Genomic DNA, 17,197 nt, shown 5'->3' with positions numbered 1-17,197 from the left:
ATGGGTGTTTTATGGTCTTGAAACTAACTGTCTCTGTTTTTGTGTTTCACAGGAAATATGGAAAAGCAGAAACATTTATGACTGTGACAGATCCCGTGCATGATATTGCTTTTGCTCCAAACTTGGGGAGATCTTTTCATATTCTTGCTGTAGCTACTAAAGATGTCCGCATTTTCACACTCAAGCCACAGAGGTAGAGATTTGATTAATTAACTTGTTTATGTCCATTTCTTTGCTAGTGCAGCCCCAATATTTGTTGTACATATTGTTTAGTATTGACTCCTTATTTTGGAAAGTACTGTCAATATATTGTGGTATGTTACAGCAGAATAGCTGCTAAGATCAAACACCACACAATAGGTGATGGGAGCAATGCTTTCAATTCGTCTAACCAGTGACAATAGGTCAAGGTAGCATCCCAACCCATCATTCTTTTTCGCAGCATGCCACCCCAGTGTAGACCCAGCCATACGCAAATCAGTCTTGACTCTGCTCTAAAAGGAACAGTCCAGTCGGAACTGGTTTAATATTATACTTTGCAGTCCTTGTAATTTCATTCCAGGTTCCATTAACTTAGTTTATGCAAATGATTGCAACAATTTTCCTTTGCTCACTACAAAATCAAGCTTCACGGTGCTTCTCTTTGGATAAGACTTTGTGGCCAGTTTTAAAGGAATTAAGTCTTTCCCTGTTGGGGAAAATCAGTCATACAACCCTAGGAGTTGATGGTTTCAAAACATCCTCCCCACTCCAAGGTACAGAAGTTCTCTGGATGATTTTTTCCAGAAGCAATTTGGATAGAGAGCTGCGAGTTTGGATGGAAACCTATCACGATCAGTGGGTTTTCAACAGCATGTGCTGATATTTTAGATAAGTGGAGGACCGAAGTCAGAAACACTAGGTGTTGACAAACATCGACATCAAATACCAAACATATTGGACGCTGAGAAATTAATAAAACTAGCTGTGAATGACATATAAATTGTGAAATATTTTTTTTTAAAGGCTGTTCTTGGGTTAATACAATATTGTATTTACACCATGGAACTACATGTTCTCAGTGGCTGAAAGAATGCTGGTCCTTATACAACTAACCACCTGGCATGAGGGCTCATATATGGCCCAGGGATAGTGTTGGACACTTGTAAGTGTAGCAGAAATATATTAACTATGTTCTCTTTACACTTCTCAGATTTCCCAATGCCAGACAGGTGTGTAACTCATGTCAGATTTGCGCACATCGGGAGAGAGGGTTTTTCTTCCTTGGAATTCAAAATTTTTGAATGCTCTTCTGCCCTGATATGTATATTCTTACTGAGAAGCAGGGCTTTAGGAAAAAATAAAAACTTGGTTATTTAGGATGCAGACCATTTCCTTGGCCTTTCCTGTGGTCCAGTCATGATGCTTCAGTGCCAGTATTCTTTTGCTGGGTGTGAGCCAGCTTTACAGATCTTGTCATCTATTAATGACAAGGCAATCAAAAAGGTGGGGCTTTAAAATAATTTGTAGACATTCTTGCACAAAAGCTTTTCTTAGTATTAACTAAGAGGTTGTGGGATGGTAAGAACACGTAGCAAACTAAATGCACGAATGGAGATGAGACCTAAAATGTATCCCTCCTACCCACAGAGGACATTAAGCAAGCTGCACATTGAAACTGAAGAGAAACACATTTGGTTAAAAAAAACTAAAAAAACGTGAGCCAAAAAAAACAAAGCACCTAAATAATAGTAATGGGAATAAAAAAGGCAGGAATAATCTTGGTCTTAGCTGTTGTACGTAAAGTGGTGGGTGGGGGTTGGGGGTAGTGCTTTTCATGCACAGTTTGATTTGGTTGCAACAAAACCTCCCAGAATGCACACAGGGATGTTTTGTGAATAACATCTTACTCACTCTATGGATTGCTCTCTTCAGTCTTTAGTGTGCATGTGTGTATAATACTGTGAAAATAAATTCAAAAAATAAAATGTTAAACAAAATTCAAAACCTAAAAGTGGAGGAAACTAGATCAAATGTGAAATTTGCTTAATGGGGTGGACTAGTTTATTTCACCAAGGAAAGTTAGTCAGTGTAGTAAAAATATAGAATTGCATAGATCTGGATGAATGCGCAACGTTAAATGACAAACTGAATAGTACTCAAGATTTTGCAAGTTCAAAAATATAAAAATCTATATGGAAAATCCAAGCTCGGTTTTCTAGAAGATTAATAAACATTCCAAAAGGATTTTATTGTGAATGGGTGTGCCTGCAAAGTGTAGTTTCCTTTTATCGACCCATTTAACAAAGCTTTGTGAACGAAACATGAAAATATAATAAACCACATGCATGACCTGAGGGTGGTGTTATAGAAACAAGTTGGGGATATGAGTCGTCTTGTAGGCAGCCAGGGGAAGTATTCAGTGACATAGTAGGTAAAAGGAGTGATCGTCCACGCAGTTGTAACTTTATGGTTATTAATAAACCTTCTTCAGTGCATTTTATATATTTGTTTTTACATCAAGCTGAAACCTCAGTGGTCCAAGTTGGTTGATGAAAGTGTGGAAAAGTTCATCTATTTTCTCTTTTTTTCCTCAACATGTTTGTGTAAGAATTAAGTGTAATCATAGAAAAGCATTGCAAATGAAGGAAAAAATAAAACAATTAAAAAGAAAAATTCAAAAAATATCAGAACCTACATAATGCAAGGCAACATAAACCTAAGGTTAGGAGACCAGTTTCATATCTCCTGTTACTTATAATACCCTCTAACACTAGTTGTACATGCAACTCGATTTAACGGTCCACAATGTATAGTTATTTTAGTGAATCGGGTGCAACATATATAGGCAAGTTTACCAGATGTCAAAGTATCTTCTGCAGTTTTCTTGACTGGAGTGTATATTTAAGCAGCTTCCTCTTGTGAGCAGCACAAGGTCGATGCACTGTATGGCCTGTTTATGTGGACTACATGAATCTTTGCATTTGCATTGGGTGGTGCAACCTGACTTGCAAAACAGTATTCCACCTTGCTAGTTCCGTTGTTATGCCCTTGTTAAATATTCCAAATGACAATTGTATTAGTGTACATTTTCACATTAGTGTATCAGGGACTCTTCCCCGGTTCACATATGGTAAACTCGAGAAGAACTGGAAATACCTTGATTACTTATTAAAATTACAAGTGAACCAGAAATTAGACATTATCATACGTTCCAGCATGTACTCTAGGATAAATGTCTTGCACTGAAACTACTGTTCGGAAAATGCAACAAAACATCAAAAGGACTGTTGGTGCTCCATACTAAATACGTGTTAATTGAATATAAGAAATAGAATATCTCTGTTCTAGTGTTGTAGTATATCACATCACTCTTATGCAGTCATGTTTGTTGCCTTGAGATATCAAGAAAGAACTGGGATACGCAATTCATTATTATTGTCAGATATAGGCCCATCCCTGCTCTACCTGGTCATAGGAAAGAAGCCTGCAGAGGAATGAAAATGTAAACTGTTGGTTATAGGGACTTTGGTGACCGCAAACTGTGCTGCTGCAAGAAGCAGCAAAGGTAGTGCATACAAAAACGTAATTGTAGGAAGTTGGCTCTGTATGCACTATTTCAAAGTAAGGAATAGTATGCACAGAGTCCAAGGGTTCCCCTTAGAGGTAAGATAGTGGCAGAAAGAGATAATACTAATGCTCTATTTTGTGGTAGTGTGGTTGAGCAGTAGGCTTATCAAAGGAGTAGTGTTAAGCATTTGTTGTACATACACACAGGCAATAAATGAGGAACACACACTCAGAAACAATTCCAGGCCAATAGGTTTTTGTATAGAAAAATATATGTTCGATGGCATCTGTCGCTGTAGATACGCATGTTCTGCAATAGCTCGCCATCTGGTGTTGGGCCGGAGTGTTACAAGTTGTTTTTCTTCGAAGAAGTCTTTCGAGTCACGGGACCGAGTGACTCCTCCTTTTGTCTCCATTGCGCATGGGCGTCGACTCCATCTTCGATTGTTTTTTTTCCGCCATCGGGTTCGGACGTGTTCCTGTCGCTCCGAGTTTCGGAACGGAAAATTAGCTAATTTCGGAAGATTTTCGTCGGTATTGTTGCGTTCGGGATCGGCGTACTTAGATTCCACACCGCATCGAAGATCGAAGAGCTCCGGTGCCCTTCGGGGTAGTTTTTCGATCCTCCGTCGGGGCCTGGTCGGCCCGACCGCGTGCTGAAGAACGCCGATGGAACGGACCCCGTTTCGTTTCTGCCCCAAATGCCACAATAAATACCCCTACACAGACCAACACTTGGTCTGCAACCTGTGCCTGTCACCTGAGCACAGCGAAGACACCTGCGAGGCCTGTCGTGCGTTCCGGTCCCGAAAAACACTCCGAGACCGTCGAGCCAGAAGACTTCAAATGGCGTCCGCACCGACAGCCCAACGGGAGTTCGAGGAACAGGAAGAAGAAGGTACCTTCTCGATCCAAGACTCAGACTCCGAAGGATTCGACGATACACAAACCGTGAGTAAGACGTCGAAAAACACACAGAGAAACATTTACAAGGCCCAGGGGACGCCACTGCCACCAGGCCATGGCTCGACCCATAAATTCGGTGATCGACCGTCGGCACCGAAAAAGGCCAAAACAGTGCCGAGATCGTCCGACTCCGGTCGAGACACCGGCACGCAGCCTTCTCGGGACCGAGAAAGTGCTGGAGACAAGCCTCGACACCGAGATACCGGTGTGGACACGGCTCGACGCCGAGACAGCGGCACCGAAACAGATCGACGCCGAGAGGTTTCGGCCCCGAAAAGGAAAAAAGTCACCTCGGAGCCGAAAAAACACGCAGACAAAGTTTCAACGCCGAAACAAACTGCAAGCGACCCAGCTTTAGGCTCTTATACAGAAGAGCACTCGCTAACCTCCCAAATGCAAAAGCATAGGTTTGAGGAAGAGCTACAAGCAACTGATGTGGACCATACGCAAAAGCGTATCTTCATTCAGCAGGGGACAGGAAAAATAAGCACCCTTCCCCCCATTAGGAGAAAGAGAAGGTTGGAGTTCCAGACGGAACAAGCACCACAACCAAAAGTGGTTAAAAGAATTACACCACCACCCTCTCCTCCGCCCGTGATTAACGTTTCACCAGCACAAACTCCATCTCACTCCCCAGCTCACACCACCATGAGCCAGGGTGACCAAGATCAGGACGCATGGGACCTATACGACGCCCCAGTGTCAGATAACAGCCCGGAGGCCTACCCTACAAAGCCATCTCCACCAGAAGACAGCACCGCGTACTCTCAGGTGGTGGCTAGAGCAGCACAATTTCATAACGTAAGCCTCCACTCAGAACAGGTCGAGGATGATTTCTTGTTCAACACACTCTCCTCCACCCACATCTCCTACCAAAGCCTGCCTATGCTCCCTGGTATGCTCCGGCACGCAAAAGACATATTTAAGGAGCCGGTCAAAAGTAGGGCAATCACACCACGGGTGGAAAAGAAGTATAAGCCGCCTCCTACGGACCCGGTTTTCATCACTACACAGCTGCCACCAGACTCTGTTGTTGTAGGAGCAGCTAGGAAAAGGGCCAACTCTCACACATCTGGAGATGCACCACCCCCAGAGAAAGAAAGCCGCAAGTTCGATGCAGCTGGTAAAAGAGTCGCAGCACAAGCTGCAAACCAGTGGCGCATCGCGAACTCCCAGGCACTACTTGCGCGCTATGACAGAGCCCACTGGGACGAGATGCAACATCTCATTGAACATCTGCCCAAGGACTTCCAAAATAGGGCGAAACAAGTGGTTGAGGAGGGACAGACCATCTCCAACAACCAGATACGTTCCTCCATGGACGCTGCAGATACAGCTGCACGGACAATTAATACATCTGTAACTATCAGACGGCATGCATGGCTCCGAACGTCTGGATTTAAACCAGAGATTCAACAAGCAGTTCTCAATATGCCTTTTAATGAAAAAGAACTGTTCGGTCCAGAAGTGGACACAGCGATTGAGAAACTCAAAAAAGATACGGACACTGCCAAAGCCATGGGCGCACTCTACTCCCCGCAGAGCAGAGGGAATTACAGCACATTCCGTAAAACGCCCTTTCGAGGGGGGTTTCGGGGTCAAAGCACACAAGCCAGCACCTCACAAGCAACACCGTCCTCTTACCAGGGACAGTATAGAGGAGGTTTTCGGGGACAATATAGAGGAGGGCAATTCCCTAGAAATAGAGGGAGATTTCAAAGCCCCAAAACCCCTACTACTAAACAATGACTCACATGTCACTCACCCCCTCCACACAACACCAGTGGGGGGAAGAATAGGTCATTATTACAAAGCATGGGAGGAAATCACTACAGACACTTGGGTTCTAGCAATTATCCAACATGGTTATTGCATAGAATTTCTACAATTCCCTCCAAACATACCACCAAAAGCACAAAATTTAACAACACACCATTCCAATCTCCTGGAGATAGAAGTGCAGGCACTATTGCAAAAGAATGCAATCGAATTAGTGCCAAACACACAAATAAACACAGGAGTTTACTCACTGTACTTTCTGATACCAAAGAAGGACAAAACGCTGACACCAATCCTAGACCTCAGAGTAGTGAACACTTTCATCAAATCAGACCACTTCCACATGGTCACACTACAAGAAGTATTGCCATTGCTAAAACTACACGACTACATGGCAACTTTAGACCTCAAGGATGCTTATTTCCATATACCAATACACCCATCTCACAGGAAATACCTAAGGTTTGTATTCAAAGGAATACATTACCAATTCAAGGTACTGCCTTTCGGATTAACAACCGCACCAAGAGTCTTTACCAAATGTCTAGCGGTAGTCGCTGCACACATAAGAAGGCAGCAAATACATGTGTTCCCATATTTGGACGACTGGCTAATCAAGGCCCATTCGTTCATACAGTGCTCAAATCACACAAATCAGATCATACAAACCCTCTTCAAACTCGGGTTCACCGTCAATTTCACAAAATCCAAAATTCTGCCACGCAAGGTACAACAATACCTGGGAGCCATAATAGACACATCAAAGGGAGTAGCCACTCCAAGTCCACAAAGAATTCAAAATTTCAACACCATCATACAACGCATGTATCCAACACAAAAGATACAGGCAAAGATGGTATTACAACTCCTAGGCATGATGTCATCATGCATAGCCATTGTCCCAAACGCAAGACTGCACATGAGGCCCTTACAACAATGCCTAGCATCACAGTGGTCTCAAGCACAGGGTCACCTTCTAGATCTGGTGTTAATAGACCGCCAAACTTACCTCTCGCTTCTGTGGTGGAACAACATAAATTTAAACAAGGGGCGGCCTTTCCAAGACCCAGTGCCACAATACGTAATAACAACAGATGCTTCCATGACAGGGTGGGGAGCACACCTCGATCAACACAGCATACAAGGACAATGGAACGTACATCAAACAAAACTGCATATCAATCACCTAGAACTGCTAGCAGTTTTTCAAGCACTAAAAGCTTTCCAACCAATAATAGTTCACAAATACATTCTCGTCAAAACAGACAACATGACAACAATGTATTATCTAAACAAGCAGGGAGGGACGCACTCCACGCAGTTAAGCCTGCTAGCACAAAAAATTTGGCATTGGGCAATTCACAACCAAATTCGCCTAATTGCACAGTTTATACCAGGGATACAAAATCAACTCGCAGACAATCTCTCTCGAGATCACCAACAGGTCCACGAATGGGAAATTCACCCCCAAATTCTGAACACTTATTTCAAACTCTGGGGAACACCTCAGATAGACTTGTTTGCGACAAGGGAGAACGCAAAATGCCAAAACTTCGCATCCAGGTACCCACACAAACAATCCCAAGGCAATGCCCTATGGATGAACTGGTCAGGGATATTTGCTTACGCTTTTCCTCCTCTCCCTCTCCTTCCTTACCTGGTAAACAAACTCAGTCAAAGCAAACTCAAACTCATATTGATAGCACCAACTTGGGCAAGGCAACCCTGGTACACAACGCTGCTAGACCTATCAGTGGTACCCTGCATCAAATTGCCCAACAGGCCAGATCTGTTGACACAGCACAACCAAAAGATCAGACACCCAGATCCAGCATCGCTGAATCTAGCAATCTGGCTCCTGAAATCCTAGAATTCGGGCACTTACAACTTACCCAAGAATGTATGGAAGTCATAAAACAAGCAAGAAGGCCATCCACCAGGCACTGCTATGCAAGTAAATGGAAGAGGTTTGTTTGCTACTGCCATATTAATCAAATACAACCATTACACACAACTCCAGAACATGTAGTGGGTTACTTGCTTCACTTACAAAAATCTAACCTAGCTTTCTCTTCCATTAAGATTCACCTTGCAGCAATATCCGCATACCTGCAGACTACCTATTCAACTTCCCTATATAAAATACCAGTCATTAAAGCATTCATGGAGGGCCTTAGGAGAATTATACCACCAAGAACACCACCTGTTCCTTCATGGAACCTAAATGTTGTCCTAACTAGACTTATGGGTCCACCTTTTGAACCCATGCACTCCTGCGACATACAGTTCCTAACCTGGAAGGTAGCATTTCTCATCGCCATTACTTCCCTGAGAAGAGTAAGCGAGATTCAGGCGTTTACTATACAGGAACCTTTTATACAACTACACAAAAATAAAGTCGTCCTAAGGACCAATCCTAAATTTTTGCCAAAGGTTATTTCACCGTTCCATCTAAATCAAACAGTGGAACTTCCAGTGTTCTTTCCACAGCCAGATACCGTAGCTGAAAGGGCACTACATACATTAGATGTCAAAAGAGCATTAATGTATTACATTGACAGAACAAAAAACATCAGAAAGACTAAACAACTCTTTATTGCATTTCAAAAACCTCACGCAGGAAACCCAATTTCAAAACAAGGTATAGCCAGATGGATAGTTAAATGCATCCAAATCTGCTACCTTAAAGCTAAACGACAGCTGCCCATTACACCAAGGGCACACTCAACCAGAAAGAAAGGTGCTACCATGGCCTTTCTAGGAAACATCCCAATGCAAGAAATATGTAAGGCAGCCACATGGTCTACGCCTCACACATTCACCAAGCACTACTGTGTACACGTGTTATCCGCACAACAAGCCACAGTAGGTCAAGCCGTATTAAGGACATTATTTCAGACTACTTCCACTCCTACAGGCTGATCCACCGCTTTTGGGGAAATAACTGCTTACTAGTCTATGCAGAACATGCGTATCTACAGCGACAGATGCCATCGAACTGAAAATGTCACTTACCCAGTGTACATCTGTTCGTGGCATCAGTCGCAGTAGATTCGCATGTGCCCACCCGCCTCCCCGGGAGCCTGTAGCAGTTTGGAAGTTACCTTCAATTATTTCTATATGTATCATCTCAACCTTAAATAGGTGCATACTTAGTCACTCCATTGCATGGGCACTATTACTACAATTCAACTCCTACCTCACCCTCTGCGGGGAAAAACAATCGAAGATGGAGTCGACGCCCATGCGCAATGGAGACAAAAGGAGGAGTCACTCGGTCCCGTGACTCGAAAGACTTCTTCGAAGAAAAACAACTTGTAACACTCCGGCCCAACACCAGATGGCGAGCTATTGCAGAACATGCGAATCTACTGCGACTGATGCCACGAACAGATGTACACTGGGTAAGTGACATTTTCATTTCTTAGTTTATTTTAAGAACCACAGGTTCAAATTCTACATGTAATACTTTGCATGATAGGTATTGCAGGTAAGTACTTTAGGAACTTTGAATAATCACAGTAGCATATATACTTTTCAAATAAAACACATATAGCTATTTTAAAACTAGACACTGTGCAATTTTCACAGTTCCTAGGGGAGGTAAGTAATTGTTAGTTCTTGCAGGTAAGTAAACCACCTACGGGGTTCAAATTGGGTTCCAAGGTAGCCCACCGTTGGGGTTCAGAGCAACCCCAAAGTTACCACACTAGCAGCTCAGGGCCGGTCAGGTGCAGAGTTCAAAATGGTGCCCAAAACGCATAGGCTTCAATGGAGAAGGGGGTGCTCCGGTTCCAGTCTGCCAGCAGGTAAGTACCCGCGTCTTCGGAGGGCAGACCAGGGGGGTTTTGTAGAGCACCGGGGGGGACACAAGTTAGCACAGAAAGTACACCCTCAGCAGCATGGGGGCGGCCGGGTGCAGTGTGCAAACACACGTCAGGTTTTCAATAGGAATCCATGGGAGACCAAGGGGTCTCTTCAGCGATGCAGGCAAGGGGGGGGCTCCTCGGGGTAGCCACCACCTGGGCAAGGGAGAGGGCCTCCTGGGGGTCACTCCTGCACTGGAGTTCCGATCCTTCAGGTCCTGGGGGCTGCGGGTGCAGGGTCTTTTCCAGGCGTCGGGATCTGAGAGTCAGGCAGTCGCGGTCAGGGGGAGCCTCGGGATTCCCTCTGCAGGCGTCGCTGTGGGGGCTCAGGGGGGACAACTTTGGTTACTCACAGTCTCGGAGACGCCGGGGAGTCCTCCCTGAAGTGTTGTTTCTCCACCAGTCGAGTCTGGGTCGCCGGGCGCAGGGTTGCAAGTCTCACGCTTCTGGCGGGAAACGCTGCTGTCTTTAAGCTGCTCCTTTGGAAACAAAGTTGCAGTCTTGGGTGAACAGGGCCGCTGTTCTCGGGAGTTTCTTGGTCCTTTTAGAGCAGGGCAGTCCTCTGAGGATTCAGAGATCACTGGTCCTTGGGAAAGCATCGCTGGAGCAGTTTTCTTCCGAAGGGGGGAGACAGGCCGGTAGAGCTGGGGCCAAGGCAGTTGGTGTCTCCGTCTTCTCTGCAGGGTTTTTCAGCTCAGCAGTCCTCTTCTTCTTAGGTTGCAGGAATCTGAGTTCCTTGGTTCTGGGGAGCCCTTAAATACTAAATTTAAGGGTGTGTTTATGTCTGGGCGGGTTAGTAGCCAATGGCTACTAGCCCTGAGGGTGGGTACACCCTCTTTGTGCCTCCTCCCAAGGGGAGGGGGGTCCCATTCCTATCCCTATTGGGGGAATCCTCCATCTGCAAGATGGAGGATTTCTAAAAGTTAGTCACCTCAGCTCAAGACACCTTAGGGGCTGTCCTGACTGGCCAGTGACTCCTCCTAGTTATTCTCATTATTTCCTCCGGCCTTGCCGCCAAAAGTGGGGCCGTGGCCGGAGGGGGCGGGCAACTCCACTAGCTGGAGTGCCCTGCGGTGCAGTAACAAAGGGGGTGAGCCTTTGAGGCTCACCGCCAGGTGTTACAGCTCCTGCAAGGGGGAGGTGATAAGCATCTCCAGCCAGTGCAGGCTTTGTTACTAGCCACAGAGTGACAAAGGCACTCTCCCCATGTGGCCAGCAACATGTCTCGAGTGTGGCAGGCTGCTAAAACCAGACAGCCTACACAGGTAGTTGGTTAAGGTTTCAGGGGGCACCTCTAAGGTGCCCTCTGGGGTGTATGTTACAATAAAATGTACACTGGCATCAGTGTGCATTTATTGTGCTGAGAAGTTTGATACCAAACTTCCCAGTTTTCAGTGTAGCCATTATGGTGCTGTGGAGTTCGTGTTTGACAGACTCCCAGACCATATACTCTTATGGCTACCCTGCACTTACAATGTCTAAGGTTTTGCTTAGACACTGTAGGGGCACAGTGCTCATGCACTGGTGCCCTCACCTATGGTATAGTGCACCCTGCCTTAGAGCTGTAAGGCCTGCTAGAGGGGTGACTTATCTATACTGCATAGGCAATGTGAGGCTGGCATGGCACCCTGAGGGGAGTGCCATGTCGACTTACTCGTTTTGCCCTCACCAGCACACACAAGCTGGCAAGCAGTGTGTCTGTGCTGAGTGAGGGGTCCCCAGGGTGGCATAAGACATGCTGCAGCCCTTAGAGACCTTCCCTGGCATCAGGGCCCTTGGTACCAGGGGTACCAGTTACAAGGGACTTACCTGGATGCCAGGGTGTGCCAATTGTGAAAACAAAAGTACTGGTTAGGGAAAGAACACTGGTGCTGGGGCCTGGTTAGCAGGCCTCAGCACACTTTCAAATCAAAACATAGCATCAGCAAAGGTAAAAAGTCAGGGGGTAGCCATACCAAGGAGGCATTTCCTTACAGTAATGCACTGCAGGATGCCATGGGTCAATTGCATGTGCAATTCAAGATGGGAGTGAAGTTTATTTTATATTGTTGGTTCATTTCTGTTGGATTCTAACTTTACTTGAGGGACGTCAGAAAGCACTTTATGCATTCATTTTTGCCATGCAAGTGAGATAAAAGCAGTGTGAGGATTATTCCTGCCAATCATGTGTGACAGGCACACTATGTACTAAATCTTTTCTGTGCAGCATGCACTGTTAGATTGAATTTTCCATCTTTATGGGTGCTGAAAGGGAATAGAGATCAAACGCAAATCTATATGTTCCCATTAAATGTTTTTGTAGTGTTTTGGACAGGTGATGGTTTCACATGTCAAGCCTTGTTTCAGCACCATAAGTTCTAAGCTTTATTTTGACAAGAAGGTAGTAGGAAGGAATATTGTGATCCTTGGGTGGTATTTGTATTAGTGTGCAGGCTCAGGATGGGTCCATGTATCCTTTTTTGCTGAAATAAGATAATTTGTAGCACATAGCAGAAAAAACACTTACTAGTGGTCGCTGATTCATGCTTCTGACCTGTACTGACTACTGCTTATACACTAACACAAACATTTCACAGTTAATGTATGCACAAAAAGGCAGCAGCAGCATAGTTTCACCAAAACCAGTGCTTAGACCTCATTGCATGCGCATGGACCTTGAAGATGTTTATGATATGGATCCTGATCTTTCTCAATGAAAAGATGCAGCTCCCGTAGGTGTGCTTTTGAGCTAATCAATATAAATCTAAGAATAGAGGTGTTGGGGGTTGTGTCTTATGGGAAGACATTGATTTTGATGGATTCCATGTTCACAGTGACCATTGTTGTGACAATCCAGATACCTTAGGTTTCACAAAGCTGGCTGTGTACCACCCTCAGTGAAGTAAGACGGCATTGTTGAGGTGCTGCTTTCCCTGGACTGCGAGGCTGCTCAGAGTTCAGCTGCAACTTGCTGGCAACTTAGCAGCAACATGCAGAGTACATCAAGCTGAACTCTTTTGATGTAAGCCATGCTCCCAAAACAGGAGTGGAAGTAGGTCCAGGGGGCATAGAGACATTACGAATTCCAGTGGGAACATCCACCACAGAAGATACTCAAGTGTGTAAAGGCAAGTGCTGCACTTCCACTGCTTGACACTGGAGAGCGCCAAAGCAGTAAAAGTGAAGCAAAATCTGGTGTTTCCAAGTTCTAACTGGAACACAAATATTGTCTCTGGTCGTGCTTTATCAGTTTTAATCCATTTTAACCGAAAACTAGAAACTCTAATTATACTGTAAATGCATGTAAGTGAAAAAGCAAGGAGCAATTACACACTGTAAAATATATGTGAAGTTTCAAGCAGCAATGAGCATAACAAGCAAATGTACATTTAAGAGGGGGCTCAGGGACCGAAAAAAGGCAAAACATACAAAACTTCAACCTTTATATTCAGTAAAAGAATTGGGATTTTGCAAGAGAACACTGAAGGACTGGGAAGGAATTATCACTGGAAAGCTTGAAGACTTGAAAACCAAGGAAGAAAAGAAATAATTGCAGGGTGAACATTGAAATTGGGTCTTCTTTATCAAAAGCTTCCCACAGAACATCAGCTATGGCAAAGATTGCATCAGCACCACTCTTAGCAGTCCAGTGGCTAACATCGACACCAGCGCATTGTTGAATGAGAAGCCTGCAAAGAAACGTCATTTGATGTTGAGGCATTTGGTATCTAGGCAGTCAACATCGAGGCAGTCCTTGTATCGCTCCATACCGGTGTAAAGAAATCCTACATCAGGGAAATTGCCTTTGAGACACTCAACATTAAAAACATTGCAATTGAGACACACTGCATCAATAAAATTGATATAAAAGCATTTGACATTGTTAGTCACATTTGTTTTATCTAGAAGACTCTCATGCACATATATTTCAGTGAAAGTCCTTCTACCATTAAGATATACTGGATGTTCTCTTGTAGTAGTTACACCTTCCTTCAAAGCTACATATGATCCAGAGACACATGCATGTCTTCCATCTTGGAAGATGCCTATACCTCCAGTAGTACCAGATTTTAAGCCTCTGCCTGCAAAAAATCCTCAGCAGCACAAGAAGACAAAATCTTAGTCTTTTCCTCCATTCATGAATGACTTTGTTTTTGTTCTCTTCTTACTCTTTGTACAAGTCAACTTCACTGACTGTTCCCCATCAAAGTCACCACCTATTGATACATTACTAAGATCCGAGATGTTTGGCCGAAATGAGCACTAAACTATACTAAGTTGGAAGAAAAACTTTCAGCAGGACATACCTGGTCCCTGTATCTGACCCATGCTCCATCATGTTTGGCCTGAACTTTTGACATTGACCCTGCTCAGTGCAACCAGATAACCGAGATTGGAGTTAAGTGCTTCTTGGCGCTATTTTTACTTTCAACTTTAAAAAAAATTCTGAACGTCAGTTCTACTTATTGGATTTTTGACTTTGTCATTTTATTGATTAGAATTTATTTTTAAACTTGATTGGAATTGTTCTTGTGTTGTGTTTTCACTTCATTACTGTTTTGTGTGCTGCATAAATTCTTTGCATATTGCCTCTGTTAAGCGTGGCTGCTTCTGTACCAACTTACTAGAGGGTTAAGCGCAGGTCAAGTTAGTGACTTTTGTGGTTCACACTGACAAGGATTGTGTCAATTATTTGAGTGGGACTGGCAACCCTGTCAACTAATAACCCAAATTCTTATACACATTAATCAAACAATATCTTTGAAACTTTTCTTCAGTAAACCTACATCTCTTTTTGAACAATTCCTTCATTTCTCGGATGCGAAGAGAGTCCTTGTGTTTTATTTATGCAGGGAAAAAATGTAAAAAAGACCAATCTTCTCTTTTGTGAACTGGTTTTGCTTCATTTCCTAATGGATAGTCTCTTGTATTTCCTTATGCTCTTAAAGTGCCAAAAAACATCTTACTGGAAAACCAAATCTCACTCTAATTGAGAAAAAGGGGCTGCTGCTTAGTTAAGAAACCTCCCAGTTCCAGATATTTGTAGAACAGCTACAAGGACGACTGTCTACACTTTAAAAAAAGCATTTTTGGGGCTGAGTCTCTAGGGTAGATGTTATAGTTCATCAAGCTACCCTATAGAAGCTCTTTGGATGACATTGTTCTTGTCTTTTGGGTCTTCTTGATTATTTTATGTTTTTAGATTGGTGGCACATTTGCTTTATGGGTTGATCTTATTTTTCTATCACTGAAGACCCTGTCATGCAGAGGGAAATGTTAATACATTGCAGTCCTTATTCTCCATTGTAGGACTCTTTACTGAAGTCATAAATAATCTTCTCACCCCCTTCAAGTTTTGAACAACAGATTCATTTTCAGTAAAATCACAGCTTGGCATGAATTCCTCAAGAAGAGCAGATCCGTGTGTCAACTGCCAATACGAGGTTTGCTGGCAGGTGAAAGATGCTAGCTCCTTATAAGAACACTACATATGTTTAGTTGTTTTCATTGTGCTTTCTCTCATCTATGAGTATAGGTTTTCTTTTGGTAACGGCACATGGAAGATTCGATTTTGCCTGAATAACAATTTTTTTTTTTTTTTAAATGATTTATTAGTTGTTAAAAAACTTACCTTAAAATTCGTTGTTCAGGCAATTGTTATTCAGGCAAAATCGTTGTTTAGACAGTAGTTGTTCAGTACTTCGTTGTAGACTTTTTAGTTGTTTAGCAGTAGTGGTTTAGGCAAGTAGTTGTTTAGTACCTAGTTGTTCAGGATGTTTTCCAAATTAGCATTCTCTTATTGGGGTACCTGTTAGACAATTAGGCCCAGATAATTTTATTTATAATGACACACCAACTAGCCTACCTGTTGCTGTTTAATCAGTGTAGGGCTAGCCGAATGGAATTCAGGTAGTACAGACAAGGCAGTAGGGAGTACAACCTTGGACACAGGGCATACTTTGCCTTTAGTGTTTTGCCACAGCCCTTACTCATGCTTGGTCCACCATGGAGAAGAATGCCCCACTTTTGTGAAACAAAAGGGATCTCAGGACTAAATAAATTGGGTCTTCGGTTGTTTGTAAGATGTGATTCAAGGGTGTGAGTCTTATTTAAATTGTTAAGATTACTGGTTGCCTCATACATGAAGGAATGTTGGAGAGGATTCTTGCTCTGCAGGTTAAGTACACTGTATTTAATGTATGTGTCAGTTAAAAAGGTTTAGGAAATTTAGCACATGATAACAGTATATAAATAAAAAACAAATTATTTTTGACATAGGCGAGAAATGACTTCCTCTGGTGGAACAACGAAGTTTGAAATTCAAACGGTGGCTCAATTTGATAATCACAATTCCCAAGTTTGGCGTGTAAGCTGGAATATCACTGGGACAGTTTTGGCATCCTCAGGAGATGATGGATGTGTGAGACTTTGGAAAGGTAAGGACTTTGCCTTGTATCAAGACCTGTATGTTTGACTTTCATGTTTGTACGTTTGAATTCACTTGTATTTTAAGTATTATTGGAAAGGTCAAGGAAAGTTGCAGTTAGTATAATGTTACATTCATTTAGGCAGTACATTTTAATCTTGAATAGTCTGGGATTTATTTAGGAACATAAATAAATAAGTTCCTGCTGTCACAGAGTTCATGAAATTGTATAGGTTTGTTTGGAAAATGCATGACTAGTGAGACACAAAAGAAAGAAGAATTCTGATGAAGTGAGAAAATAAAAAGAAACAAGCATTGACAAACCCACTAGGCTTGGTGTTAACTGGAAACTTTTTATGAAGTGGTCAGTGCTTGTTTTATATATTTTTTTTTTGTTAAACATTTTGTTGGGGGGGGGCTGCAAGGCCTGTCCATGTCAGACCACATTTGGGTGGGGTTTAGGTGAGAAGGGGAGGGTGTAAGACTACCGGGCCTTAACCACAGCACTTTAGTTTATTTGCTGCGGATGTTCTGGAGACCGTCCTGCTATGGCTATGCAGGCTCTGACAAGCACAACCATTCCAGCACTTGCCGTCAGTTGCAGCGATGGAAATCAGTCACGAACTTTTCT

General features: G+C 43.3%; 1 protein-coding gene across 2 annotated transcripts in view; it reads left to right on the top strand.

Moving 5' to 3' along the window:
• The window catches only part of SEH1L (SEH1 like nucleoporin), a 138,934-nt gene that overhangs the window by 56,577 nt on the left and 65,160 nt on the right, over positions 1 to 17,197 (top strand). For both annotated transcript variants that reach the window (XM_069219929.1, XM_069219930.1), the window contains exons 6-7: positions 53 to 193; positions 16,419 to 16,576. In XM_069219929.1, coding sequence (XP_069076030.1) covers positions 53 to 193; positions 16,419 to 16,576 — 299 coding nt within the window. The remainder of the gene's footprint in view (positions 1 to 52; positions 194 to 16,418; positions 16,577 to 17,197) is intronic.

Source organism: Pleurodeles waltl, chromosome 2_2 (assembly GCF_031143425.1).
Source record: "Pleurodeles waltl isolate 20211129_DDA chromosome 2_2, aPleWal1.hap1.20221129, whole genome shotgun sequence".
Taxonomy (NCBI): domain Eukaryota; kingdom Metazoa; phylum Chordata; class Amphibia; order Caudata; family Salamandridae; genus Pleurodeles; species Pleurodeles waltl.
The sequence above is the reverse complement of the archived record's forward strand: the minus strand, read 5'-3'. Positions and strand labels throughout refer to the sequence as shown.